Source organism: Haliotis cracherodii, unplaced genomic scaffold, assembly GCF_022045235.1.
Source record: "Haliotis cracherodii isolate W230 unplaced genomic scaffold, xgHalCrac1.p SCAF_4, whole genome shotgun sequence".
Classification (NCBI taxonomy): Eukaryota; Metazoa; Mollusca; class Gastropoda; order Lepetellida; family Haliotidae; genus Haliotis; species Haliotis cracherodii.
The window spans coordinates 23,236,728-23,263,514 of NW_027266297.1; the positions used below are offsets into that span (position 1 = coordinate 23,236,728).

At 42.4% G+C, this 26,787-nt stretch overlaps 2 protein-coding genes across 2 annotated transcripts; both read right to left on the bottom strand.

Moving 5' to 3' along the window:
- Positions 1-1,122: 1,122 nt before the first annotated feature.
- LOC139479331 (ankyrin repeat domain-containing protein 65-like) lies at positions 1,123-9,105 on the bottom strand. The gene is made up of 5 exons (XM_071262190.1): positions 9,090-9,105; positions 7,735-7,848; positions 6,234-6,399; positions 4,355-5,242; positions 1,123-1,477 (listed from the first exon to the last, which is right to left on the bottom strand). Exons 1-5 carry the CDS (start codon positions 9,103-9,105, stop codon positions 1,123-1,125), a joined length of 1,539 nt encoding a protein of 512 aa, XP_071118291.1.
- A 1,950-nt stretch (positions 9,106-11,055) lies between these two features.
- On the bottom strand, positions 11,056-25,010 carry LOC139479332 (uncharacterized). The gene is made up of 3 exons (XM_071262191.1): positions 24,981-25,010; positions 21,881-21,916; positions 11,056-17,535 (listed from the first exon to the last, which is right to left on the bottom strand). Exons 1-3 carry the CDS (start codon positions 24,994-24,996, stop codon positions 13,232-13,234), a joined length of 4,356 nt encoding a protein of 1,451 aa, XP_071118292.1. The 5' UTR covers positions 24,997-25,010; the 3' UTR covers positions 11,056-13,231.
- Positions 25,011-26,787: the final 1,777 nt, after the last annotated feature.

Consider the following 26,787-nt stretch of genomic DNA (forward strand, 5'->3'; position numbering starts at 1 on the left):
GAAACCACATGTACTGTAAGAAGAACAAATAGCACACAGGGTAATGAAACAACATGTACCGTAAGAAGAACAAATAGCACACAGGGTAATGAAACCAGATGTACCGTAAGAAGAAGAAATAGCACACAGGGTAATGAAGCCACATGTACAGTAAGAAGAAGAAATAGCACACAGGGTAATGAAGCCAGATGTACCGTAAGAAGAACAAATAGCACACAGGGTAATGAAGCCAGATGTACCCTAAGAAGAAGAAATAGCACACATGGTAATGAAGCCAGATGTACCGTAAGAAGAACAAATAGCACACAGGGTAATGAAGCCAGATGTACCGTAAGAAGAAAAAGAAATAGCACACGGGATAATGAAGCCAGATTTCCAGTAAGGATACATTGATAACGGTGTTAGAATCTACATTAGACATTGCTGAGTACAATAAACCATAAGTTATCCATAGAGTTGCATGTTTTCTTGCTTAATGATATGATCCAGTTTTCCTACAAAATTAGGCATTTCACCATCAACACCGCCGAAATAAGACATTTTCTATCTATATTATAATCTACATAAAAAGTAGGGAATAATAAAATATAAATATTAACACCAAGTATTAGAACAAAAATAATTAAATGTTGACGAAAAACATCCTAGCCAAGAACGTTTATGTCTGTGAAGCTTAACACCAAAACACATCCTATAGTTTACACGTGCCTCACATAGTAGCGCCACACACGTACGTATGGTGTCATTCCTGATTTTGTCACTTTCAAGGAAGCTCGATTAATAACTGTGGTCATTATTGCTGTCACTCTTATTGATTCTACTTAACACACAGGACTAACGATGACGGCTATTGACATGCTAAATCAGCGTGCAGTGGTCAATATGTTCAATGTTTCACAGTGTCATTAGGTAGCAATAAACCCAAAATGTTGACGATCGACCCCGTTCAAGGCGTCCCAGGTCAACGACATGAGTACAGGAAAGATTGATTCGAAACCAGGCTCTACAAAATCGAGCTTAAGCGGCGAATCAAATTGCTGACCCGGCTCCGGGAGTACGAGTTACGGGTCAGACGATAAGAAATCGTCTTCATGCATCTCCATGTCATATTGCCAACAGACGTCATTGGTGTACATAGCGTCGGAACTGTGGTAATCGTCGCTGGTCCCGAGTCCCGAGTCCCCAGTCCCGAGTCCCGAGTCCCAGGTCTCCAGTCCCAGGTCCCGAGTCCCCAGACCCGAGTCCCGAGTCCCGGGTCCCCAGTACCGGGTCCCCAGTCCCGAGTCCCGAGTCCCAGGTCCCAGTCCCGGGTCCCGAGTCCCGAGTCCCGAGTCCCAGGTCCCAGTCCCGGGTCCCGAGTCCCGAGTCCCGAGTCCCGAGTCCCGAGTCCCGGGTCCCAGTCCCGGGTCCCGGGTCCCGAGTCCCGAGTCCCGGGTCCCAGTCCCGATTCACTTTGCACTTCTTTGATAGGTGTGGTCTGGCGACGTCGAAATAAACGTCAAGCCAACGTCAACCTGAGACAGATTAGGCGGTGGAGCGAACCCCACTCCATATTGTGCACGGAAGCGTCACTAGCAGTACTATCGGGACAACCCTTTGTTGTATCGTTTGCAAGGCGTTCAACGTTTCAACGCCCGTGCTCACCGTGCATGAAGCGTCGTCAATGTTCACCTCCAGGAGCACAACATTCATAGAATACCATGGCCAGCAATGAGCCCATACCTTTCCCCTATTGAACACGTCTGGGGCATGATAGGGAAACGTGTGTGTCAGCGTCATAGGCCCCCGACCACGTTGCAAAAGGAGTGGGACAGACTCCCTCAAGTCGCCATTGGGAGACTCATACGCCTCGTCGAGTGAATGAAGGTTTAACATATCGTAAGGGTATTAAGCACTATTGCTAAAAAAACCTTTGACATTTCCCATTTTACCCCTGTTGTCCTTCAAGGTCTATTGTCCTACTTCACTACCTGTTGTAATGTGTTCCTAATTCGTTCATTATTATCATACACATAAGAGGCGACTAACGGCATCGGGTGGTCAGGCTTGCTTATTTGGTTGATGCGTGTCATTCCAGTAGTTCAATCACGTGATTTAGTCATGAGAATAACGTTTACACAGGGGATTCATGCGCATCGATTGCTTTTATAAACTATCCACAATGATATCCGTTTGTTCCCCTGAATTTAAACATTATGATGAAAATGCAGAGAGAAAAACATCGAGAATCGAGCTGTGATAAAATACATGAAGATAACTATGAAAAGCACGCTTGTGGATTACGTCGCTCCATATTCAACTGGGGTGGGTGGGTGGGGGGGGGGGGGGGGGGGGGGGGTGATCGGTGTGCTGAAAGTGTGGTGTGTCACAGCCTGTGAGTGTTAGCACCATCGACACAGTAGAGATAACTGAGGAGGTCACATTAACTAGAGACTCTTGTACTAAGAGCAAGGGAGAACCTGATGTGAAGCTTAATAACTCAGATGTTTAAACAATCTGGATGCGAGGTTATCACATGTGACGAGTGAACAGAAGATAGAACTGGAAGAGTTAATTCATGAGTACTCACATTTATTTCCAGATGTCCCATGTAGGACAGATTGGGGGCACGGGTGGCCCAGTCGTCTGAGGCGCCGCGATTCGCTGTGCAGTGTTGCGTTCCTTGGGCACGCCAGAAACCTATGATTGTGGGTTCGAATCCCGGTTCGCCCCGATTATGTTTCTAGGTTTGTGAGCACCATATCCATGCTCGTGGGTTTCACCGAAGTGGTAAATGTCTGAGACCTGCATCACTTCGGGCTTTCACGCTGCGATATAACTGGAATAATAATGGTAAAAGCGGCGTTAAACCCAACTCACTCACTCATATTCAACTGTTCAGAGATGGGCTGCTGGGTTTATGTGAGGCAGAAGCAGCACAGAAGCTGATCCTAGGTATGGTCAAATTCAAGCGAGACCATCTACCGCATGGATATAGCTGAGCAATATGTTAGAATTTAGCATATAACGCTATTAGGATCAATTCTGGTTCAGCACAGTCCATCATAAGTGACGCAAGGTGTCCGCAAGATGGATACCCATAACAATAATGCAAACTACAGATCGAAGCTGACCCGACCGGACCATATACCTTGACCAGTTATCAGCAGAATAAATATTTGATGCAAATTGTGACCCACGTCGATAAGAGTTCGAATCCTCGACCGTTATAATAAGCCATACAATAAAAGTTAAATGTATTTACTAAAATAAAACAAAACAATATATGCTGGAACTGAAAATACTTATGTTGTATTCTGACAAAACTACAAACCACACATTTTGTGTTATGCATTCTCATCAACATGCACGATTATATTATTCATTTATCAGCAATTCGATGCCCGGACATTTCATATGAAACCTACGGCGTTAGTCAGCGGTACAAATGTTTAAATATCCGGGCATCAAGTATTCAACACATAATATTTATCAACATTGTAAATACAGTCTCAGCAGTTCCCAGTAGCACTCTCACTCTCTTTTCTACTTGAACTCTTACAGCTGTGTGCTATGGTGTCATGATGATGTATGATGTCATAAGCTCCCTCATAACCTCGTCTGACCTGCTTAACAAAATTAGAAACAAATCAGTTTGTTTGTTCTGACAAATATTGACCAAACTTGATATTTAATTAATGTGTTATCCGTTTCGCCAAGCAGAATGGTGGCTTTTTGTCAAAATCAGGATCGAAATTGAAAACAAAAAGTGTTCATACACAATGAAAAGTCGGAAAGAATTCCGGGATCCAATCCCATTTGACAACGATTCTTTCAGAATCAGAAGGCATTACGACTTTCTTACATTTTACAATGATTGCTGATCTAGCACACGCACAATGTCATGTGGTATTGTAACATTGTCCTCCATTTCTTGTGCGAAGGTATATTATTGTTTTCCCTTCCTCCTCCGGGTCATCTCATGTAGACATACTAACACTGTCTCTCTCCTCAATTCTGTTATCGAGGGATCCACACTCCGTCGATGCTGACCCTTAAGGGAAATCTAACGATGCAAACAAAGTGGCCTCTACACTTGTCTCAGTCGAGCTATCTGAATGTTTTTCAGAGTATGTCTGTTTAACATATTCAGTTGCTATTCTCCGAGGCGCTCTGCCTTTATTATCAAGCGCGTATTGATCAGCACCTTTATCCACTAGAAGATCATATACATCAAGGAATGCTCGTTTGACTGCATAGTGGAGTGGTGTCCATCCTTGTTTATCAACGGAATTAAGGTCCGCATCCTTTTCCAAGAACAGCTGTACACTGTAAATGTCGCCATTTCCAGCTGCGATGTGAATAGGGGTCCTACCCTGCAGAACCACAGCACGGATCAGCTCCTTTCTCTAGAAAACGCTTCGCATTTCCAGATCTCTTTTCTTCAGCAGTCACATGCAACACAGTTCTGCCCTCGTCATCTTGAATGTTCAACTCCGCACCATAATCCGAGAGCAGTGATATACAGTCTCCAGTCAAATCTGAAACTGAATCTGGTTCTGCCATCATTTGATCCATGTTAGATGTGTGTACAGATGCGCCTAGGAATGATTTAGAATCAATTCTGTCATCTCTCTCTGCATATCTATGAAGTGGCGTCATTCCCTTTGTATCCCGGAAACATGGATTTGCACCGTTTTCTAAGAGTAATTTCATTATATCGCTTTGTCTGAATTCAGTCGCATAATGCAGTGGCGTCCTGCCATATTCATCCATCGCATTTACATTAACTCCATCTTTTAGGAGTAAGTGCACAGCATCAAGTGCCTGTTTTCGTACAGCAACATGGCGGACTCTCCTCTTGGTGATGTCTCCACAAGCTATAACCATCCTTATGTTGTTGAAATCTCCGAGTCCTCGTCTGCAACTTGCATGTAACAGAGAAGTACCATGTTTATCACGCGTCTGTAAGTCAAATCCCTTTTGACACAAGAGTTCAACAACATCAAGATCACCAAATTCTACTGCAGGAAACAAAGCTGTCCTTCCTCTGTTATCCAGAGCATCAATAGGAACATTCTGGCCCTCGAGTAGATATAAAAGTTTCTCAGCAGCATCTACCTCGGTCCAGACAGCTTTATGCAGCACCGTCTTGCCAGCATTGTCTCTGATGTCAAGACGTGCTCCCATCTCACACAACAGCTTCAATATGTCTACTTCCTCATACAGGGCAACCAGCATCAAATGATCTGTCCATGTATGTCTGTGGCGTTGACATCAACTACCTTGTTACACAAGTAACTGACAGTGCCTACATCTCCACATTTGGAAGCTATATGCATGTTCTTCCATTGCGATCTGCATGATTTATGTCACTCCCAGCTTCAACCAGAGCTTTCATTATGTCAATGTGTGTTTGATTTGTGCATATGAGTGGTGTTTGTTTATCAGCATTCACCACATCCACCATAGCATTTGCTTCAAGCAGAATGTTAAGACACTGTACCGATGAGCTCTTTACAGCTACATGAAGTGGCGTTTCCCCAAGATAATCACGAGCGTTAACATCTCCACCAGCCTCAAACAGTATCTTCATCACTCCAGCATTGTTGGTCCTGCAAGCAACATGAATTGCCACACAATCGTTCCAAGTTTGCCTGTTTACAAACTGCTTTAAGGTGTCAGGTACGTATTCTCTATCCTTCACCTCTTGGCCTTGGATAGAAACGGATCTTATATATGAGCAAAACACATTTGTTTTCATTTCAGTGTCAATTTTGGACATTGCTGCTAAATGGAGAACATTACATTTTTCTGATTTTGTTGTCATGTTGACATCAGAGCCCAGCTCAAGTATCTTAGCAACATAATCAGATCGACCATGGAGTGCTGCCTGATGTAACAGGTTCGTTCCATATATCTCGTTATTATAATCCACGTCCATCGTAAGAAAATGCTTCAGGATAACTGAGGTAGGATGAGCTATGGCGAACCATATCAGATGCCCCAGGTTCCGTATACACCCTGTTGCAAGGATTTTCACAACGGCATAGTCTATTACTGTATTTCCAGATCTGCTATATGCTTGTTTATCTGATCTCGATAACACGCTGCAAAGAACTTCCAAGCAATCCCTTAATGGACCCATTTCCTAGTTTTGTATTACATGTTCAAGGAACATTTCAAGAAAGCGTAACCTTTCCATTAGCACAGCAAGACAAAACAGTATGGACGTATTTCTCAGGCTATCCCACTGTACACCAAATGATAGAACCTTTTGGCTGATGTGGTCCGTAGCTTCTGGTAAATAGGGGGACCCACGGAGAGCTTGTGTGCTCTTAACATCGGGAATTATTCCCATGGCAATTATGTAGCTGATCAGATCGTTATCATTCACATACACCGCACTTGCTAATAGTTCTGTGAGTAAAGCAACAAGAGAATGTTCATCAAGGGTGGCTATCAACATCTCTGAGAGTGTCCTTATGTGTTTGATAACCATACAAGAAAGGATGTATGAGCAGTGAAACAGGCTTTGGAACGGCGAATGGTTTTCCAATTCTAATTTTCAAGTGGCATGGCATTGCAAATGTCAATATTTCACTCAATCTTTCCATGTTTTGAACATCACATCTGCAAATTCTTCATCATGTACAGCCGGGTGTTAAAGAACAAATAGAGAGTCTTCAGACAATAGTAGCTCGGTGATTCTGTGAGCTAGAATACTATAATCGCCCCTGGGCACAACGACCACCACTTCATTCGTCCTTGGCTCATGTACCTTTGTTCTCACTAGTTCCAGAAGCAGTTCTACTGGGCATATTTCAAAGCATATCGCCGGCGATATCGAGGCCACAGATATGAAAACAGCATCAAATACTGATTGGTGATAACACTTCAGAAAGTGGTCTATTTTCTGCAAATAAACATCACATATTGATTCTGCCTTTGTCAAAATAGCATGTAAACTTGGTCTTGAGTCAAGATCACATAAAGGTCTTAGGGAATCAATAACCTTTCTGACAGTATGAGCTGTCTTTACCTGCTTCAACAGGTTTATATCTAAATAGTTATTATTCACCAGCACGAGAAGGAGAACAAGATACCCCAGAGGGTCACTTTCTTTAAGGATTGTTTTTTCCTCTGTCATGTAACCTCTTACGGTTTGCAGAAAAACTTAAAACCTTTAGCCTTTGCATGCTTGCTTCTGGCATAGAATGAACAGCATTGATGGGAGCCAAGAGACACATCCAGTTCTGTTATTTCATTTATTAGTTTCTCTGAAAATTGTGTGTTTCCACAATTTTGTTTTAATAGCATTTTCTTTCCGCGGGAATTACTGTACTGCGTCAAGCGACAAATACTGGATGTTCTTAAATAGAGTGTATATCTTGATGCGACTCTCACACTGAACACTTATTGCCGATGTGACGTTAAATATTAACTCACTCACTCACTCACACTGAACACTGATTTCTGGTCTAGATGTAATAATGAGGTAGATGTGACCAGATTCCACGGCTGGCCACATGATGTCAAACAACCTGCTCCCCTCTTCCTCTCTGGTCTGCACAAAGTTGCTGCATCCAAAAATGTTGTCAATCATCACGATGTATTTCTGGCTGCCATGAGTAGCATATGTTCTTTTTGTTTGTGGAATCAGATTCCATTCTTTTTATGACGTCGGCATAATTGGAGTAACCTCTTCCTCTCTAGATATATCATCAAGAAGTTTTAATCCATTCCTGGATTTACCTGAACCAGAATTCCCCTTGATGAAGATGCACCCAAATGATCTGAGAATTTTTGCAGCAGATCGCTCAGCAAATTGTGAAGGGTCGTCGTGGTTTATAAGTAACTTGGTTGAATCTAGAAAATACAAATACTCATCAGCAGTTTTCTTACAAGGCTTAGCCTGCTTAGGTCGGAAAAGGGAATGTCCTTCTAGTAGGTTGATTGAGTGGGGCGACGACCGGATGATTGAGTGGGGAGAGAAGGGGGTAGCTTATTAAACCATTGGCTCGTTAAGCTGCAGAACCTGACTCTATATAGAAAGAGACCGCCTCCGTGGTCTAGAGGTAGAGCGTCCGCCCGGAGAGCGGAAGGTCCGGGGTTCGATCCCCGGCCGCGTCATACCAAAAGACGTTAAAAGATGGTACTTGTTGTAACCCTGTCTGGCGCTCTGCATTAAGGGGTTAAAACAAGGACTGGTCGGCTCGGAGTCAGTATATTTATGTTAAACTGCGGCATGGTATCTCAGTGAGCTAGGACTATAAATCGGCATCAGTCCGCACTAGTACAAGCAGCCACACAAAAACACACACGTACATGCACGTCGCTATATAAGTGCTTTAATCTTGGACGCGACGTTAACCCCCATTTCACTTCACCTTCTCCGAAAGCCAGTGTTGAGTGAGTGAGTTTAACGCCGCTCACAGTATGCCAGTCCCGGCGTGTCAGCTTAATGTTGGAGGAAAGCCCGAAGTGATGCAGGTCTTAGACGCTTCGGTAAAACCCACGACCACGGGTATGGTGCTGACAAACCTAGGAACATAATCGGGGCGATCGACCCCCTCAGTGTTGTCTGAGGTGGGCAAGGAACACACCAGCTCCATCGTAAGCTACAGGTTTTAATTGCCACATGGGGTGAGATGAGGTGAGGTGAGGTGAAATGGGGTTTAACGTCGCGTTCAAGATCATTGCACATATATAACGAAGTGCGTGTGTGTGTGGCAGCTTATACTAGTCCGATGCCGGTTTTATAGTTCTACACCACTAAGATACCATGCCGCAGTCAACATGGATACCTTGATAAGAAACATGAAACATTTGGAAAATAGCTGTTGTCGGAACCCATGTTTTGCAAATCCTGCAATAGAACGAAATCTTTACGGCAGTTTACGAACCGGATGTCGATTTCGTTACGCGAGTTTGATTGGACTACGCATAATTCCATAATTAAGAAGGACATCGTGAGTTAAATCTGATTTTGACAAACTGAGCACTGACAACTTGAGACATGGATGTTACGTCCCAACATAAGATAAGCTAAATTATACATTTCTAAGTGAATGCAATTAATATAAATTAGAAAACGGTTAGTGGCTCACCAGACTGAGACGCCATTTTGAAAGGAAGGTTCAAAGGTCAATCGTCATGCCCGGTTCAGCACCGATCACTGTCGCATGCGGACGCATTAACATGCATGGCGATATTCGTTATGTGGTAAAGTGTGCGAAAGTAGCCATTATTTGTCTATAATTAGGGGAAAATGCATTGATCTGATATATATGAGCATTTATTTATGTTAAAAAAAATTCTGAACCATATGAATAGAACAAAATGTTTGATGTGATTGGAGCTTCCGCCATTCGAGTCGAAGATCTGGATTTGATTCCTCTTTGGTTCCCTGAGAATCCTTTTTTGGGGTCATGTCGCCATGACAATCGATGACAAATCACCAACTCTATCAGTATGCTTCATATCAGCTATTTTCTTAATTAGAGTGAGTGAGTAGAGTTTTACGTCGTTTTTAGCAGTATTTCAGCAATATCACCACAAACTGGCTTTACACATTAAACCAATGTGGGGAATCGAACCCGGGTGTTTGGCGTGAAGAGCGAACACCTCAGCCCACCGCCCTTCTTGGTTAGAAAGCTGTTCAGTGACCGGTTTGTGACCGTTGGAATAATGGTTGATTGCTTGTTTTACGCCGCACTCACAGATATTCCAGCTATATGACGGCAGTCTGTAAATAAATCGAGTCTGGACCAGATAATCCAGTGATTGATATCATGAGCATCTATCCACGCGATTGGGATCGATGACATGCCTCAACCATGTCAGCGAGCCTGACCACCCGGTCCCGTAGGTCGCCTCTTACGACAAGCATTGTCCCCTTTTTACGGTAAGCCTGGGTTGCTGAAAACCTAATCTACCCCGGATCTTCGCCCCGTTGGAATAAAGCACTTTGTCGTCATTGTGCAAAACCGTACCATGAAACGCCAACAAATACAAATTCACAAACGATTCTCAACTGCGGTAACTGGTATGCAAAAATCAAGTATCTTGACTGTCCGAGACGCAGCAGTCATCCAATGACATTGTTTACACTTCCGCTTGTGGCAAGTGTTTGTTTGTTTGTTTGTTGTTTAATGCCGCATTCAGCAACATTCCAGCTATATGACGGCGGTCTGTAAATAATCGAGTCTGGACCAGACAGTCCAGTGATTGACGTCATGCACATCGATTCACGTAATTGGGATCGATGACATGCATCAACCATGTCAGCGAGCCTGACGACCCGTTCCCGTTAGTCGCCTTTTACGGCAAGCATGGGTTGCTTAAGACCTATTCTTCACGGGCATTGCGACAAGTGATGGTATTGTCTGATATTTGGGTTTAGGGCGACTTGGACCTTTAAAGGCCTGTGTGACCCCTGGACACCCCCACCTCTGGAACCGCCTATGTAATATTTCATCGCCATCCCCGTCATTATCGCTATCCACATTGAAGTGATTTAAACCCATCGACGAGCTCGCCAAAACATAGCCACCGAAAACTAGTACCAGCCAGTGCAACGGAGATGTCCGTGCAACATCGATGATACCAAACAATAGCAAATGTGGCAACGAAATACGCCAACATTTGATGCTTATAGTGATATAAACTTACCTTGGTGATATAATACACTTATTAAAACCAAAAGACTGAAATTTAATAAATAGATAACCCCATGCAACAAAACAGGCGAGGCAACAGGACGTGTGACTGACAACATGTCCGACCAAACGGTCTCCGTGCGGAAAATGACAATTGCGGAAGAGTTGCTTCCCTTCCATTGACAAATCGATCAATGTTGTTCGCGAATGATTAAAAACAAATCATATTTTATAGAAAAAAACAAAGAAATCGGGGAAAGCTGACATGGGCGGATCCGTTGAACAAGAAAATAATTTTTCTGGCTATCCTATACAAAATAACTAATGAAAGTAACAATTTATTACCAAAACAGTATCACCTAACAGTATAATAAATCACAGTGTGATACTTCATAAATAGAATATCAAATGGCAAAGACAATAAAATGACAAAAAACAGGTACCGTATTCGACGTAATAAGCACCCCGCTCTAATAAGCGCCCACGGCGATGTTTGCTGATATATTGGCTAGTGAACAAGCCCAATTTGCATCCCTTCCGATTGATCAATGTACACAAGACTTATTTATTCTTGTATAATACGCACACGTGTGTTATATGCACCCTTATTAATGGGCAATTAAAACCTGGAAAAATATATGTGTCGTACATGAACATTTCAGGCTGTCAGCATAAACAACGAAATTTATCTTTCAACTACGTTTTTTCCACCCAAATAATATTCTAATAAGCGCCCCCTATTGCTAATTTTGAGAGCGCCCCGGGCGCTTATTACGTCGAATACGTTATTGGTAAATATTCAGCAGAGTCTTGCAAACTTTTTCAAAGATACTGTAATATTGTTATATATAGGTATGTTGCTGTAACATTGAGAAATATCACTAAATCTAACAATCAACAGAGGTGCAATTAGTTGTATACCTAAAGACATTTAAGAGAAACGGCAAATTTGGCTGCCGCTTACTGGAGAGATGTATTGGATGCATTGGGAACAAAAACATCAAAATCATTTCACAAACTTGGAGAAGTACTCTCAGAACCTCTTTGCTGTAACCATCAGTTTTTATACAACAACATATTTCATTGTTAGGAATTGGGTGTTAAAGCAAATACACACTGTTAAAGATATCTCCAATGAAGATGGAATAATGCATTTCAACTAACTGGAAAGAAAATATAAAATTTAAGGCACACTTATTGACTACAGCCAGGTTCTATCAAACATAATGGAAAGATATTATTAGAAATAATTCCGTTATGCATATCATATAATCAACATTTAAACACACTATTGGTAGACTTGTGGCGCCTAAAGGTTCCGGATATTTTTATGATAAGATTAAACCCACAGTAAATTTCCCAGTATGTGTCAAATGGAATAACATTCTTGATTTAGATCAGTTGTGTTATAGTTGTGTTTTTTAATTGTTAAAACGATCAAATCCAACTACTGTGCTATAAGAATACAGATTAGCATTCAGTGAATAAAGGCCCCAATTGGCATGGCAGATGTAGCCTGCATATCTTGATATTTTTAAAGAACATCAGATTTGTTTCAAAACTGAATATCTGTAGGAGTAACATATTTCAGAGTAATTTCCTATTGCCGAAAACTCGCATGAGATATCAACTTTGATATGACTCTTCATCTTCATAGCCGTTTGACAATATTGTGGTTATTCCTTGCTAAGTACGTACAATTGATGGCCCACTATTGGTCAGACACAAATACTACTTCTGACAATAATTTAATTAAATAGTAAGTTATTATATATGTATATATAAAAAAAAGTCACAGTCCGAGATGTATTCTTCACAGTGTGTGAATCGATCAAAATATACAAGCATATCAATAAAAGCGACATAAAGAAGAAAAGTTAACATATGGTACGAGTCAAAAGACAGAACTGCATTAGACATAATAAATATGCCACGCGGTCTTACTGGTCTCCTTTTTAGGTTCAGGTTGGTACATCTGTGGAAGGAAATTGGTCATTTGACTGTAACTGAACGATTTCAGATCTTTCTTATACTTGAAAGCTTAAGCAAATCCTTTGAGTAATAAGGTGAGGTGAAATTGGTTTTAACGTCGCGTCCAAGATCATTGCACTTATATAGCGACGTGCATGCACGTGTGTGTGTGGCTGCTTGTACTAGTCCGGACTGATGCCGGACGCTCTACCACGGAGGCGGTCTTTGAGTTATGAGAATTCAAATGGTATTTATTCCACTCGAATACTCTCTGCAAAGTCTTCCCTTTATTGTGATTTGCTTTATTGTGCTTTATTGTGATTTGCTTGTTTATTTACAATATATCTCTTTGTACAGAGTTTCATGAGCTTTTGAATCTAAAAGAAATGAGTCTTAAGCTTTTAGAGTCAAGCTTAACTTTGAAAGTCTAATGCGTGGTGTTGACAGATGTCTTCCTTAGTTAATATATTGACCTCAACGTGGTATAAAGAACACAAAAAATAAAATAATATGTATTCCTTTCAAATGTCTATGGACATCTATTCTAAATTGACTGACACTAATTGCAATCTAATCCAATATCTAGTAGTGTCTTTCATTGTCATATTATTCAGGATCCGTCAATCATTGTCACTGTCAATGCTTTCATCTCTCTGGTAAACTATTGTTCGGCCTTCACCTTCACTCCTCCCTTTGCTTCTATCTTCTCTCACAAGTCCAATGTCAGGATGTGCCTCCTCCTCCTCTGTATTGGGACTCACCACATCAGTTTGATCTGCAACAGGCATCTCAGAGGCTCGTACGATGTTTGGAGCATCTTGTTGCCAAGGTCTATGGCTCGCATTGAAGAATGGCTGACTAAAACCGAATGTGTATGGGTTTGGTTGCAATTGTGGGAATGTAAAACCCATATTTCGGAATATGTTTGCACAGAGGTTTGGATCAGGTTCTGGTTTACTTTTGCGCTTTCTTTTCGTGATGATTTGAAGTGGTGTTTTTCCATTTTGATCCCCCATATATTCATTAGCTCCACTATCGACCAGGAGTTTATACACTTCAGGCGTTCCTCTTTCAGCAACAGCATGAAGAAGTGACCTCCCATCTGGATCCAAAGCCGAAACATCTGCTCCTGCTTCTAAAAGTATTTTAACAGAGGATTCTGCAATTCGCTCGGTAGACGCAACATAGAGAATGCAATGGCCCTCATTGTCAGACATATTTGGATTGGCACCGTTTTCCAATAGCATCTTCATGATGAGATCTCTTGAATTTAGAATTGATTTCTCATGTGATTCTACTGGTAATCCATAAGGAGCAAGGGGTAACATTTTTTTAAGTGCTTTCATAGCGATGTTAACACCCACACAAAGGTGAAGTGGTGAGAGTCCTTTTTTATCTACCACACAAGGATCAGCGCCTTCATTTAGGAGCTCCTGAACACAGCCTTCGTGTATGTTTTCAGATGCAAAGTGGACGGGTGTTCTACCAGTTTCATTTACAGCATTTGGATCTGATCCGTGCTTCAAGAGCAGCTTAACCATTTCATAATTTCCATTTTCAGAAGCAATGTGAAGTGGTGTCATGCCCATTATATCTGCAACACATGAGTCACCATCACTCTGTAGAAATAATTGAACAAGTTCAAGTTTCTGTTTCTCCACTGCCACATGAAGAACTGTTCTACCTTTTGCATTGGCTATGTTTGGCTTCGCACCTCTATCTAAAAGAGGTTTTAAGTCACAGGAGATGTTACTGTCGACCAAAAGATAAAGGACAGTCTCACCAAATGCATTCTGCTGATTAATGTGTCCAAAGCTGTTTCTGAATACAGTGGATAAAGCATCAAAGTCACAAACACCTTCTTTGCATGCTGCATGTAAGGCATTGTTTCCATCTTTATCAGACTTCAGTAAGTCAAACCCCTTGTCATGAATGATTTGTATCACCTCAATATCCCCCGACTGTACTGCAGGAAACACAGCAGTCCTCCCTGCATTGTCCTCTATATCAATAGGAGCATGTGGATCCTCTAACAGGTACAGCAGCTTCTCTGCAGCATCTATTTCAGATTTGGCAGCTTTGTGCAACACCGTCTCTCCATTTTCGTCTCTTTTGTCAAGCCTAGCTCCTTTCTCACACAGAAGCTTCACCATGTGTATCTCTCCATGGAGCGCCGCCACCATCAACACTGTGACTCCGTCAGATTTGACAGTATTGACATCAGCTCCATGGTCGCATAAGAATCTGACCGTGTCTAAGTCATCATTTTGTAATGACAAAGTCATGCATGTCCTTCCACTGTGCCCTGAGTAGTTTACGTCAGTGCCAGCATTAACAAGAGCCTTTACTATCTCAAAATCAGTTTTGTCTGAACATGTTAGTGGCGAATTCATGTCAGAATCAATCGTATCAGCTGATGCATTGGCTTGTAATAGTAATCTTACACACTCCACAGATCTTTTCTTCACTGCCACATGAAGTGGCGTTTCCAGTTTAGCTGTTTGTATATTGACGTCAGCACCTGCTTGAATCAATATCCTTAGACTTCCAGCATTGTCAGCATGGCATGCTGAATGAATTGGCATTCCATCTTCACTTTCGGTAATGAGGAATGTTTCCAAAGTGTCAGGGACATTTTCGTTTTCTTCTTCGTCGTCCAAATCTTCTGAATCTTCTTGATCTTTTAATTCGTCAACATCATGATCTTTTCTATATTCTTGATCGTCTGTATCTTCTACATCTTCTTGGTTTTCGTGATTCTCTCGATCTCCTTGACGATCTGGATTTTCGGAATCTTCTAAGTCTTCAGCAAGGTTTGAATCTTCTTGAGAAGTTGGGATGACGCCCTTACAAGATTCCAAATATGAGCAAAGTATGTAAGTTTTCTCTTCACTGTCAACTTCGGACTTTGCTGCCAAATGAAACACTGTATTGTCTTTGGTCTTACAGATGTCAACGCCATTCTCCAAAAGAAGAGCCACGTTATCAGCCACACCAAACCTCAAAGCTTGATCCAGAGGCTTGCTTCCAAAAAACACCTCATTAACATCAAGATCCATCTTGAGCAGATGTTGTAGGATAATAGATACAGGATGCGTTGCTGCCATCCACAGCAGGAATTCGGGGTCAGACATGCATGCTGTTTCAATCATTTTCTCTGTGATATCTTCCATTGTTCTATTAGATTCACTGATATCTTTTACATTATCGTTCATGTTAGAAAGCAGTTCACAAAGACTCTCTAACCATTGATTTAATATTGTCATTTCCTTCTTTTTGAGTTTACTTTCAAAGAGATATTGAGCAACAAGACTGTTTTCCTTCAAAACAGCAACACAGAACATATCTTTCAATTCTGTGTAGTCAGTACCTTCAGAAAGAATATGTTTGACAATCTCATCAGTGTCTTCTGATGTGTAGGGCGATCCACATAAAGCACGGAAACAACATTCATCTGATGATGCTCCCATGTTCAATAACATGCTGGATAAAGCTAAATCTTTCGTATACACTGTGCATGCCAAGATCTCTGTGAGCATGTCTGGAGGAGAGTCATCATTAAGAGTGGTAGTCAATAAATGTGCAAGCTTTCTGATCTGTTTGAGTAACAGACATGGGAGGATGAATTTGCATTTGAACAAGCATTTATTAGATACTGGTTGGCCAATCTTGATTTCTAACTGGTGAGGCATTATGAATGTCTGTATGCCGTTTAGTGTATTCTCGTGTTTCCATTTTTCAAATATGACATTTGCAAACTCTTCATCGTGCAGGGCAGGGTGGTCGAGGACTACCAAAGCGTCTTCAGACAGAAGTAGCTCTGTGATTCTGTCAGCAAGAATGCCATAATCTTCCCTAGGAACTATGACAACAACTTCATTTGACGTTGATCCATGTATCTCTGTCTTTACCAGTTCTACGAGCAACTTTGCTGGGCATAATCCAAGAAACATGTCTGGATATACTCTTGACACAAAAACAAAAACAGCATCAAAGATTGACTGATGATGAAACTGAAAGTTATTGTCAATGTTCTGTAAATAAACATCACAGAGTGACTCAGCCTTCATCAGAATAGCCCTTAAACTCGGCTTAGATGAAAGACTACATAAGTCAATGAGAGTTTCGATCTGATGCGTCGTCTTTGGAGACCTCACTGGAGTATTCGCCAAGTGACCACCATTCATCAACACAAGAAGAAGTACCAGATATCCAAGTGGATCACTTTCTTGAAGTAGTTCCACTTCCTCTGTTATGTATTCATATGGCTTGTAGAAAAACTGAATACCTTTATCCTTTGCTTTCTTACTCCTGGAAAAGAACCTGCAGCATTGGGGGAAACCCAGAGCCCTGTCCACTTCTATTGCTTTTCCGATTTCCTCATCGCTGAATGTTAATTTCCCACAATACATCCTCATCAGTTTCTTCTTCTCTCCCTTCCTGAGAGCGTATGTCCCCGAGTCCAGAGTGATGCACTGAATGTTCTCCATCAGTTTGTACTTCTTCACACGACTCTCACACTGAGCACTGATTTCTGGTCTGGATGTTAAAATGAGATAGATGAGTCCAGATTCCACAGCTGGCCACATGATATCAAACAACCTGCTCCATTCTTCTACCGTGGTCTGCACAAAGTTACTGCATCCAAAAATGTTTTCAATCATAACAACATACTTTGGTTCGTTTTCCTTAGATTGTGGGATCAAATTCCATTGTCTGAATGAGGTAAGTATGGCAGGTTGTACACTTTTCTCCCTGGCTACAACATCAAGAAGTTTTAACCCAATCTTCGATTTACCTGAACCAGATTTCCCCTTTATGAAGATGCAGCCAAATGATTTGAGAATCTTGAGGGCTGCTCTCTCAGCAAATGTAGACACATATTGTGAAGGGTCATCGTGCCGTATGAGAAGCTCGGTTGATTCTAAAAGTAAAATTTAGTAAAATCTAAATATTTTTTACATTTGTATACTTATCCTGCATTACTCCGTATTGCATTTACTGCTGTCTTTGACAGAGAGACGAACTGCGTGAGATCCAGCTGCTGAAGAAAGTTGTTTCCATCTGTCCAGGAAGCAGCGCCCCCTCCCACACTGTCGGCACGTGACCCGGAAGACATGACGTCATGTCATAACACAAAACTGCTTTAAACATAACATCGGAAACTTCTTGGGGAGGAAGCGGAGCGCAGGGGGGGCACTTAGACTTCGTAATGCAGAATAAGTATACAAATGTAAAAAAATATTTAGATTTTACTAATTTTTTTAACTTATCCTGCATTACTCCGTATTGCATCTTTATCAGACGTCACGGCCGGTGGGCATACCTTCAGATGTGAGCCAGAAGAAAACCCTCAACAAAGGTCCGATGAAACCGCACCGCATGGACAAGAGATGATCGGAACACCAGCGACCATTCCTGTCGAAGGAAACGAGAGTCGATGCAAAAGAGGGAACCCGAAATAGGTGACAGAAATAGTATGAGGCGGGAAAGCCAAAACTAGAACTGACCTAAGAGCGAATGCGGAACGCAGGAGAGCCCTCTAATCTGGGGTGATAAACACCAGAGAGTTCGACGGGCCCCGCTCAGGGTAACGGAGAATCAGTGGCGTCGGGGGTTGTGACCTGTTGAGCTACCACCAGGGGACCAAAGCTATGAACGGCGGCGACATCTTCCAAGGCTACATCACGAAGGTAGTGGCTGGCGAAAATGGTGTTGGATCGCCAAAAACAGCCTTCCATGATCGATTTGAGGGAAGCGTTACTGTGAAGACCCATGGTAGACGCGGCTGTGGGTTGTTAGCCTTGGGGGGCTCCAATCCGGCAGCTTTATAAGCTTGGAGGGTGAACGCCCGGAGCCACAGGGAGATAGTATTTTGGCTGACCTCCGACAGCGACGAAGGGGAGACCGGTAGGAAAAGGCGTTTCCTAGACTTACGGCAGGCTTTAGACCACGGTGATGTTGTCCGTGGAGATGGTCAACTGGGCGTGAGGGAGAATGCTCTGCCACTGGGAGACGGCCAGGATGAGAGCTTCGAGTTCGAGGTTGTTGCTGTGCCAGTGGAGTCGATCTCCGGACAACAGCCCTGCAACTGTTTGAGTCCCCAGATGAGCCCCCCAACCCTGTTTGGATGCGTCGACGAACAGGTGGAGGGAGGGCTGTAGTGCGGTCAAGGAGACACCGCCGCAGACGTTCGATTCCACCGTCCACCATCGGAGGAAGGGGTGGAGGTGAACCGGGAGGACGATGAGGGGCAGTCAGGTCTTGAGCCGATGTGAGGACGCCCAAGAGAACCTGCCATTGGCGGAGAGTGCAAGCCTGCTGGAGGGCAGGGAAGAGGTAGAAGAGGATTTTCAACCACCTGTCTCTGGGGACTTGAAGGAGGTCCTGATCCGTGAGAAACAGGCCCCTGATAAACTGCAGACGGAACGATGGGGTCAGCTCCGACTTTCATCTGATTGACGATCCATCCCAACTGATTGAAGAGCCGCAGGGTAAAATCCCTGTGACGCAGTAGCAACGTCAAGTCCCGATTGTTGAGGAGACAATCGTCAATGTATGGATCGAAGTTGATGATCCGTGTGGAAAGCCACAGGGCCGTGGAAATTCCAAATGGTAGGACCGCCCACTGGTAATGGGTACTATTGAAAATGAACCTGAGGAAGCGCCAGTCATTGGGGTGGATGGTAACATAAAGATGGCGTCCTGGATATCGAGACTGATCAGGGAATCGCCTGCTGTGATTCTCGTCCTGAGCAGCCGCAACGTCGTCATTCAGAAGTAGGGAGGACCTTCCAGGTGAACACTGGGGAGTAAAATCCTGGGTTTCGAGGTGGGTCGTGCACAATCTCTATGGCCTCCTTCCACAGTAGGGAGGCGATGCTGTCGTGAAGGGGCCGAAGTTGGTGTGGCGAATAAGCGTCTGATGTCGGAGTGGACATCAGGGGAGGAAGTGCAGCCAATGGGAGCTGGTACCCCTGACAGTGTATGTTTGTGACGAATGGGTCCTCCAGTATAGACCAGTTTCTCCAAAACCTGCCTAGTCTTCCACCCACAGGTGTGTCGGTGACCGGAACGGCTGGGGGTGTGAGGTGCCAGTTGTTGAGGTCCCGACGGTCAACGCTTTGAGGTGGAATCGCCACCCTTGCCGGGGCGACGATCCCTTCGCGGCTGGTAGGTGCCACGAGATGTACCACGACCACGCCCTGTCTGGCCACGAAAGGCGAGGTATGTTTGGAGACGACCTTGAGAGAGGAACGGTGCGGTTTGTAGTCGCCTTTGGAGGACTTGACCGCTGATTGGTGCGTGACATGCTCCAAGGCTCTGAGAGCTGTTCTATCTCTTGCGAAGCTGGAGACTCGGGCATGGGTAGCGGAGATGGCACCATTAAAAAGGGTAGGACCCGACCAAGGTTGTCATAGTAAGGAACGCTTGAATTCGGAATCCCAGTCCGTGGAATTCAAGTAACCCAACCGTCGAGTAGCGGTGATCTCCGCAAGAGCGGCTCTCAGATGATTGCGCAAATGATCGATCTGGCAAAGTTGGAATGTCATAACAGTGCGTAGCGAGAAACGTTACCAATTAACAATAGAAGGAAGTCCAAGGTAACAAACCAAATACAATAAACAACACAGCAGACTTTTGTCGTAGTAAACGATAGAAAGTCAGGATCAAAGAAAGCGTTAATAATTCCACGAGGGATACAGCATACGTCCGATCCGTGTGGTTGACAAAGCAGTTATGTGTTTTGACATGACCTCATGTCTTCCGGGTCACGTGCCGACAGTGTGGGAGGGGGCGCTGCTTCCTGAAGAGATGGAAACAACTTTCTTCAGCAGCTGGATCTCACACAGTTCGTCTCTCTGTCAAAGACAGCAGTAAATGCAATACGGAGTAATGCAGGATAAGTTAAAAAATATACATTATCACATAACTTATTGTATCCATATGTCATATGTCATCACGGTGATGAACTAAACATTATGTTTTTATGAAAAAGGTATGATGATTCATATGCACAGTGTTGTAAGAAATTCAAATTACAAATTAAAAAGTTACGTTTTGTTTGAACAGTAAGGTATATTGGCGGGAAGGTAAGGTATACATTCCTGTGCATCATAAATTGAATCACATTAGAATAACATTGCCATGAATTTTACAGAATCATGCATGAGAATCACATGTAAAAACTTTGTAATCAATACCCATGATGACCCTGAAACCGAATGGCATCCCGGTCATCCCACGTGGTCGAAATTTGTCACACATCCTCAGTACACATGGGACCGAGTCAATTCAAAAGCAGAGTAAATCGTTGCAGTACTTTAAGATTGAAAAGGAACTTTACTGACGGCCAAAACTCGTAAACGTGATGTCCACGCCTATCTAAAAATTTATAACGGAATTGCACAAAATGTAGTTGCTAGGCGTTTTGGCGTCCATCATATCACCATGCAGTCACTCTGGGGTCAGTACCAACAGACTGGCAACACCAGGGATCTACCATGTTCTGGACGTCACGTCGGCAGTACAATCATATCGGTCTGTTTCACTTGCGTAACCGGCTAGACACTGCAGCTTTGACAGCCCACAGTATCCCAGGCTTAGGTCTGTTTAGGGATCGATTGAACAGTCATCGAACTGCACGTCTGGCATGGTCAACATTTGAGGTTCGGGTCACAGGACTAGAGGTAAGTCCTCTTCACAGATGAGTCCAGGTTTGGACATCACATCATTTTACAGCATACAATGCATGCCTTCACGTGTGATCACAAACTTCGTTGGACAACAGAACACCTCAGCACTCCCTTGGCCTGTCAACCATGTAACATGTGTGTGGTGAAATGTAATGCCAACTTCCAAAACAACCGGTACAGCTGCGACAGCCTTGGTCCAGAACTGGAATGACATCTCACAATTGTCTCAATTGTCTTGTGTCGTCAATGAGGCGCCATTGTCAAGCTGCATTGTCACTGCTAATGGTGATCATACTGACTTGTGAACTGACAATTGATCCAACCTGGTATCTTTCAGCCTGAGATGACATTTACAGAAAACATGTGTTGAAACAGTCACGGTGAATTAATATTTCATTGACATCAGTGCATCAATATGTTTCATTCTTTGTTCGCTTTAGTTATTATTTACCATGATAGTGATGCACAGGAACTTTTCCGCTTGTATATTAATTTGTTTTAAGATTAGTGCCGTCATGGGCTGTCTGACACTTCCTCTCTTCAATATTGGATTAAAATATATGCTACACTTACGGATTATGTTGTCAAAGGTTTCTTGAACATGGTAACCTGAAACATACAGAGATGAAAAAAGCCATTCATTTGCTGAAGTGAACTGTGATTGGGCCTTGGTATGTGCAAGCAAATAAAAAACCCTCTTATGTTTCCCCTAAAAATTGTGAACTGTGTACTGAAACAGCAACTGCCATTTTCAATGGACTCATCGTATACCACTGAACAACTATCGTATACATTGCAATGTATTTGGAAGACACTCAAAAAGTGTGTTGGATGCCATTTTACGCTGTGCTTCAGCTTTGTCGTTTTTTCCTGGAAGTTAATGCAGGAGGAACATTACTATATACCACGTGTTCGCGAAGGCGTAGGCTTATCCTGGCCCACCGGGGGCACAAACATATTCAAAGACATGTGAAGTGTTCATATGAAAAATACAAGGGAATGGTACAAGTGAATAGGGAATTGTATCGGACATTTGGTAACTGATACGTGTTACGTGTGGATCCACTAAACCGTTTCCATACATAACAAGGAGAGATCACACAACAATTCAAAAATACTTTAATACTGGCAGTCTAATCAAGCTTCATATTATTCACAAACAGCAAACACAAGTATCAATCACAATAAAAACAGTCTTACTTTAGGCTGTAATATACCATCATTTCCGAAAAAGTTCCAGTGAATGTTTCATGTAATCCATAATTCACCTTAGTTCACACATTGCCGACATGGCATACACAATTACAGTTTCAAATCTTGCCGACATGGCGTGTCAGTTAACACCTAAACCCGACCTGGGAACTGACCACTTTGTCTACCTGTCGACCAAATAACCAAGCTACAATTGCATCAGTCTGTACTTGGCTGTGAGCTTACCAGGGCTTACATATAGACAATGTGAAGTGAAGTGTGTAATTGGTCAGTGTTGATCACTGGCAATCTGTACACTAACAACATGATATATAAAAAGGTAGGAATATACATTTCATGAAAACAAAGTACATTTAATATATTCTTCATGAAAAGTAAATATACATATATAATGGATTCTCATAACATATGTAAAATTTGGGAATATCCTCAACACGTCTACCATAAAACCTTTTAAAAGAGATATTATGGCCTTAAACTGTAATCCTTTATCAAACTTTTGAGAAAGAGTCGTATGACGCTCGAAAGAGCATGATCGATAGAACCTCAAAAGGTGTGAAATGCAGACACCAAAAGACTGGAGCTGCTGGAATATAAGACAAAATTGACCACAGGAAGGTTAAAGTCATACCTCTTGTCACGCTGTCTAATGGATGATATCTGTCCCTCTGACAGGGACAGACGTGGCCTCACTGGTCTGTTATATATATAGTATATATATATAGTATTAATAAATCAAAGAAATTGGATTTTTGGCGATTATTGAACGATATCGTATCATCAATATCACTTAAGCATATGGCCATATGTAAGTTTAAGTTCTCGGACAAAATCATCGTGTTTTGATTTTGCCAATGTGGATATGCATAAAGAAACAGATTAGCAAAGATGGGAGCACAACTGGTGCCCATGGGGATGCATACTTATTGCCTATCCCCAAATTTCACAAAGATGTTGCCTTTCTGCAGGATTTCCAGGAGTTCATATATGGTTTTCTCAGTAAACTTGAGATGACTTTTGCTTTGCTTTTTGACAAATTGTCCTGGAATTTGAAGATAGAGATTTATTAAACTATATCTATGGCATAACGTTTTGAATTTTGTCTTGTATGGGATAGTTGGATAGTGAGTAAATATATCTTACATTAAACTGCGACAGCAATATTGCAACTTTGAATTGAACTTCGGTTCTTGAATGAGGGTACACAAATGCAAACAAATCATTTACCTTTTTGAGAACCCACATGGAATTATTTTCACTTGTCTCTAATACTTACTGTGAATACAAAGAAAGCCCTTCTTTGATTGTATGAAGGATTATGTTTAATCCCACATACCCACTGTGTAAATGCTATATTTTCAGCTATTCTTAATTTCCACCTTGTTACTGAACTCCATATCAAGTAAAAATTGTCATGTCGCCGTTTGTGGCCATAAATAGTGAGTGAGTGAGTATGGTTTTACGCCGCTTTAAGCAATATCACGGCGGGGGACGCCAGAAATGGGCTTCACACATTGTACCCATGTCGGGAATCGAACCCGGGTCTTCGGCGTGACGAGCGAACGCTTTAACCACTAGGCTACCCGATATGGCCATAAATAGGTACTGTAACCATTTAATGTTAAGTGAGATGGAAGTGCATGCTTTTCTGGAATGTTATAAATCTAAATAAGTAAGTCTCAAAGCATACACGTAGTGCTATGTCTATATCCAGTGTTACATGAAACGATATTTTGACATTGCTACTTATCACATGGGTTGGCACTTGACTCGTTTCCTTGTATGCGGTCCTGCCTATGTGGTTGCATTCGTGACCAACTCGTGTTGTTCCGGGAAAAGCCGAATAGGTGACGGAAAGGGGCGAGTGGTGACGAATGATGTGGGTGTTGTTTCGTTGTTAATGGAAACGCGCATACACATAAATCAATATTCTGCTTACAACTACGGCAATATGTAGTTGGTGCGTAGCACACCCATAACATAAGACCAGCACACTTTTACTTAGGTATATTAAATAATACTGTATATTTATAAAAAAAAGGGGTACCAATGCGAGTTGGACCGTATGTTTAGAAACTAGCATTAATGTAATACAGGAAAAAAAGGAAAATACAAAATCGTTAGTTTTCTTTCGCGTTCATACACACAGAATAGATATTCATCGTAGAGTTTAAGTTTTGTAGCCTACACTCTGTGGGTTCGAAAGCGCATTTTGATCACTATATCACAGTAATCCACAGGGCAAGTCTCCACAAGGTACATGAATGAGAGTATACACAAGACTGTGGCGTCTTTTAAAATACATTTACAACACAGGTAATTAAAAGTAGTATCTCCACATTGATAATGATATAATCCCAGTGATCGCCTTCTTCCCGATACTACTAGCATTCAAGTACTCTCAATTTATGAACCAGATTGGAAATTATGGTGAATGATCAATGGAGAATGTTTAACCTACCTGCATGGGACGCCATATTGCATTAGACGGGTCTTAGTTTCGGTTTGAGCTGGAGAGAATGAAAAAATTATGATAATAAAGCATTAGCAAAGGCCCTGTCAAAAAGGTCTCCTTGACATCTGCCGTTAAGATGATGTTGAGTAAATTAGGATTTCCTTGCTGCGACATATATTTCATTGTTCAATAAATAAAATTAACGGTGTTATTCTTTTATAGATCAGCAGTACAGTTGGTCAGGTAGCCGCTGTAATTCTCCATGTACAGTTCGTGGCCCATTTTGCCGACGTGACCATCTGGGTTCAAATCCTAGATTCGCTCGAATCACTGGGTTTGCCAACATCAATCCCCTGTTCGGTGATTTCACTGAATGTCTGCGACCTACACAATTTTAGTCTGTTCTGCCTCATGTGCAAAGTGAACAACTCATCTCGGCATTTATGTAAATTTTCGTCATCCCTGAACTAAAGTATGTAACTAAACATACACTGAATGTATGCTGTCTATATCTATATTCACACACTTATAAAGTTAAACCCGGTAATACGGGTAAAATCGTCCGTATTAACGAATAATTGATACGAATAAATTTCATTTTGAACGTAAGCGTGAGATCCAGGTTAGAATTGATCTTCAGCAACCCATGCTTGTCGTAATAGGTGACAAACGAATTCGGGTGGTCAGGCTCGGTGACTTGGTTGATGTAGGACATCGTATCCCAATTTCGTAGATGGATACTCATGATGTGAATCACTAGATTGTCTGGCCCAGACTCGATTATTTACAGTAATGCAGCTGGAATGTTGCTGAGGGCGGCGTTAAAGAACAAAGAAACGAACGCTCCCAGCAGTAATTGATCAGACGGCGGGGTTTCCCGATTAACGGGGTACGAACCAACCAGGTTTCACTGGACTTAGAATAAATATATATTACGTGCAGGTCACGTTAACCTCATTCGGACCCTGAATGCAAACTATACGCTTACAGCTCGACAAAACCTGGACCCGTGCTTGCTTTATTCTGTCACCTGAGCAGTATTGATTGGTAGTTGATGATCTAAATGGTTCATTCGCAGTAGGGTTTTTCACTAACCCCACACTGGTACGTCGTGCGAATTTTTCATACAGGTGCCTCGCTCAATCCAGATAAAGAGCGGGGTTGTCTCTAAAGCAAAGAGTAAATAATTAAATGTTCTATGTCTTAGCGGCATATAAACTCTGGAAGAAGAATTAGGTAGATAGTGTCTCCCCAAAACCCCTCTACATGAGAGAGTTTGTAAATCTTGTCGTAGCAGCGAAATCAAAGACGAGATTCATTTTCTTGTTACTTGTACGTTGTATTCAGATCTGAGGTACAATTTATGGAATGAGTGAGTGAGTTGGGTTTAACGCTTTTAACAGTATTCCAGTTACATCACGGCGTGTCAGCTTAATGTGGGAGGAAAGCCCGAAGTGATGCAGTTCTCGGACGTTTACTACTTCGGTGAAACCCACGAGCACGGGTATGGTACTGACAAACCTAGAAACATAATCGGGTCGAACCGGGATTCGAACCCACAATCATAGGTTTCTGGCGTGCCCAAGGGACGCAATGCTGCACAGCGAATCGCGGCGCCTTAGACGGCTGGGCCACCCGTGCCCATTATTTATGGAATGAAGTAACAGGCTGGGAACCTGCCCTCCCATAATTCCTCCTACAGAACAATTTGTACATTTAACGAATAGTTATATTGTTTCATAGCCCCAAGCCGCAATTATGTCAACGATGTTCAGATAGTATAGTATATGTAATGTAAAGAATACTGGTACTT

Bases quoted from the DNA above. Each gene is read 5' to 3' on its own strand.
- LOC139479331 (XM_071262190.1), bottom strand. The intron at 5,243-6,233 runs GTGGGATAGCCT...TCAACGCCACAG, and splicing joins GTTCTATCATTTGGTGTACA to ACATACATGGACAGATCATT. The intron at 1,478-4,354 runs GTAGGACCCCTA...CGACGTCGCCAG, and splicing joins CCGTGCTGTGGTTCTGCAGG to ACCACACCTATCAAAGAAGT.
- LOC139479332 (XM_071262191.1), bottom strand. The intron at 17,536-21,880 runs GTAAGTGTAGCA...TTTTACTTTTAG, and splicing joins AACCTTTGACAACATAATCC to AATCAACCGAGCTTCTCATA.